Source organism: Neolamprologus brichardi, chromosome 6 (genome assembly GCF_056152115.1).
Source record: "Neolamprologus brichardi isolate AB-2024 chromosome 6, ASM5615211v1, whole genome shotgun sequence".
In the NCBI taxonomy this organism is placed as follows: domain Eukaryota; kingdom Metazoa; phylum Chordata; class Actinopteri; order Cichliformes; family Cichlidae; genus Neolamprologus; species Neolamprologus brichardi.
The window spans coordinates 29,433,980-29,437,352 of record NC_142109.1 but is presented as its reverse complement, the minus strand read 5'-3'; the positions used below and the strand labels follow the sequence as shown (position 1 = coordinate 29,437,352).

Here is a 3,373-nt window from a genome sequence, read left to right as displayed (position 1 = left end):
GTAAGAATGACCTCGTTGCCTTTTCTCTTAAGCTGCAGCAAGCAAATGAGAAAAAGAAGTAAACAAAAAAGAGAGAAGCTGCAGAATAAAGTCTGGAAGATGCATTACACCTTAGTTTAGGTTCATTTATATAAGCATATGTGGACCAATTCGCCATAGTAAATACAGTTAGACCAACTGAAGGGCACAACTTTGGATCATGGGTGGGTTTAGTTTCAGACAACAACACAATGGCCGCTAAAACAATCACAGGAAAGTGTTATTTTGGTCAGCGTTGAGGAGCAGCTACTTTAATCACCCTATGATGAAAACTGTAAAAGAGAAAGTGCTTGCATTCACAATGAATAAGTCTTGTAAATTTGGAAAAGCCTGCAACATTTCATATCAATGTACAAGCTGTATGATCGCCTCAGAGGCATGTTTTAATGCATGCAGCTTAATTAAAGTGCACTTGCTGTGGTCTCTGCTATATTTGCAACTTTTATGCTCAAGATCCTGCTCTCAATATCTTCAATGGTGTAAGGTCTTTTAGGACCTGTTACAGTGTAACATGTCCATCCATTCATCTCCTTAGCTGTTTATCTAATTCGGGGATGCAGTGAGGCCGGATTCTATCGTAGCTATCAGAGTGTGAGATGTGGTGTGTATGCTGGGAAGGACACATGCAAGCACAGGGAGGCCCCAGTGAACCAGACCAACCAACAAATCAAACCCAGTACTGTTGGTTTGCATGTTAGAAATGATTTGCTGCATAAGACTGAAAAAATAGGAAAGTTGTTTAATCCTATGAAAACAGCAGACTTCAGTTTGGTCTGTGGTGACACTGCCACCACATGGTGGAGAATGAGATCAGCAGTTGGTGAACAAAAATAAAGATTTTATTATTTTTACACTGTTAAAAATCAGTCAAAAAATATCACATATTTACAAAATGAAACACCAAATACATCACAAATGTAATCTCAATCCTTTAACTCAACTATGACAAAAACAATTAGGATTACACTGTGACTAATATAAAGTATTAGTCACATATATATTATTAATTTATAATATAAAGTCTGATAATAAATTCAAAATGTAAAAAAGGCCACAAAGAACATTTGGCAATTTATAACAAAGACACAAAGATTACTGAGCTAACAAGACCTTACAGACTTTACGCTGTAAAGGCTGAATAACTACAAGGACAGAGGCGAGATACAACATAGTAAACTTTAGGCATCAGTTCCAGGAGTGTTAACGGCAGCAGCGCCTCGCAGAAACACCTTCCCTCCCTTATTACTGCTGTTCACAAAGTGGGACACTAAGCCATATAGAAGAGGTCTGCAAAATAAAAAAAACAAATGAATTGTAATTAAGTTTTCATTAGAGAAGGAAAATAGGTGACTGATAGTAATTATTTTAAATTGTACGCCTTTCAGTTTTTCCTGGCGGTACATGGAGATAAGTGCTAATTTTTTTTTTAAAATTAGAATAAATTCCCAAGTCATCAAGCCAGTGCACAACTATGATGAGGATTCATGGGGACACTGTCAAATTGTTACGCCCACTCTGAACATTCCCCAAAGAGTTCAGCTAATTTTTGAACATTATGTTCAGGAGCAGACTGTACTGGGATTTCTTAAATCCTGCTTTCTACACTTACACTGACTTGGAGCTTGGATCCTCAGTGACTTTCAGCTCATTCGCCAGGAACTGTCTGTCCAAAGGAACTTCGGGTTGGCCCGACTCTGAGAAAACAAACAGTGCTAAAAAATATTCACTTTTCTCAACAATAGCTGCTGGTTATGACAGCCACTGTCTTGACCAAGTCTACATAGTTGAGTCCACTGAGTTGCTGCCATGTGATTGGCTGATTATACATTTGTGTTGACAAGCAGTTGAATGGTCGTAGGTAATAAATCATAACCATAATAATAGTAGTTACAGTTGTTAAAGTTTGTAAAAAAAAAAAAAAATTAAAAAAATGTTGAGCTTGCACTTTTTTTGACCTCACCCACCTGCAGTAAGCACAGACGCTGTGTATCTGTACTTGTTGAACTCCAAGTACTCCCTGATGAGCTCGTTGATGATCAGGTTTTCATGGGACACGGGAGGTCGCGGTTCACGCTGGTCATCCAGGGCGCTGAACACCTCCGCCCGGATGCGAGCCTTCAGCTGGCCCAGCACACCGCGAGACTCCAGCGTTTCCCTCAAAGCTAAAATATTCTCATTTTTAACACAGCAAAAAACCAAAAAAAGGATAATAGATTGGAAAACTAAACAACCCATATGGGTACAACGAATCTGTTTGGTCAGTAAATTTAGCTAACGAATGAAAGCGGGATGTTTTTGTACGACGTATACCGTACAAAAAATTACCAATTTAACATATTCTTGGTATTTTTAAAGCTATAGACCGCTTCGATAACAACTCATATTCATGTCAATATCTTCACAACACACTCTTTAAATCGTAGTAATTCTCAACCATTAATCTGTTCTTATTTTTATGAAAATGTTTATTACATATCCTCCCCCTATGCTAACTAGCCTAACTCTGAACTAGCTGGCTAGCAGCTGTTAGCGCTGGCGAGCAGCGAAAATTTCATGAAAAAATCTAGATCGAATAAAGTATATTACGAGTTTAGGTATGCCGAATCGAATTATAGGTGTTAACAATAAAGGCGGAAATGGGTTGATTCATGCTTAAAATATCCCTAAAACCACTGCCATTTAGGTAGCTGACTTATTAAACTTTTGAATGGAGGCTGGTAAGGATGTTTCTGTGTTTTATAGTTTACCAGTGTTCGTAGCTTTTCGCTAGCTTGTAAAATAACATCTAAAATTATGTGGGTTGATCTGAGATCGTATTAGGATACTAGTTAGGAAACAAAATAATGAATTATGCTAACGGCAGTGAGCTCTTACCGCACTTCAGTTCAGTGATGGTCGCCATCGCAACGAGTGTTCCCACATGAGCGTTTCCAAAACTAGCGCCCCAACAGGTGGCGAGAGACAACTCAGGAAGATAACATGAGAAGACTTAAAAAAATCATAATTTTTATGGAAGACCACATTATGTACAAGTGTATTTTTACTGTGATTTTTTTAGGGGGTTTGAAGGACAACATGACTGAGCTTTAGAGGTAAATTTGCTTCAGAGCACTCAAGCACATGGCAATGAAATGATTGACCATATCATAAATATTATTGAAGTGAGCAGAGCATTCAAAATCTTAAAACTCACTTAAAACTAGGAGTAGGCAAGGCACAGTTGACATCAAATGCAATAACCTATGATCATAAATAGTCTGTCAAAGAGAAAGAGTCTGACCACACTGAGACATGGTTAGGTTAAGGGATTCTCATACAGGTCAAAATTCAGATG

The 3,373-nt window shown here is 38.0% G+C and overlaps 1 protein-coding gene across 1 annotated transcript; it reads right to left on the bottom strand.

Annotated features, from left to right (window-relative positions):
- Positions 1-747: 747 nt before the first annotated feature.
- On the bottom strand, positions 748-2,975 carry cep20 (centrosomal protein 20). The gene is made up of 4 exons (XM_087842608.1): positions 2,914-2,975; positions 2,004-2,201; positions 1,649-1,733; positions 748-1,326 (listed from the first exon to the last, which is right to left on the bottom strand). Exons 1-4 carry the CDS (start codon positions 2,939-2,941, stop codon positions 1,218-1,220), a joined length of 420 nt encoding a protein of 139 aa, XP_087698734.1. The 5' UTR covers positions 2,942-2,975; the 3' UTR covers positions 748-1,217.
- Positions 2,976-3,373: the final 398 nt, after the last annotated feature.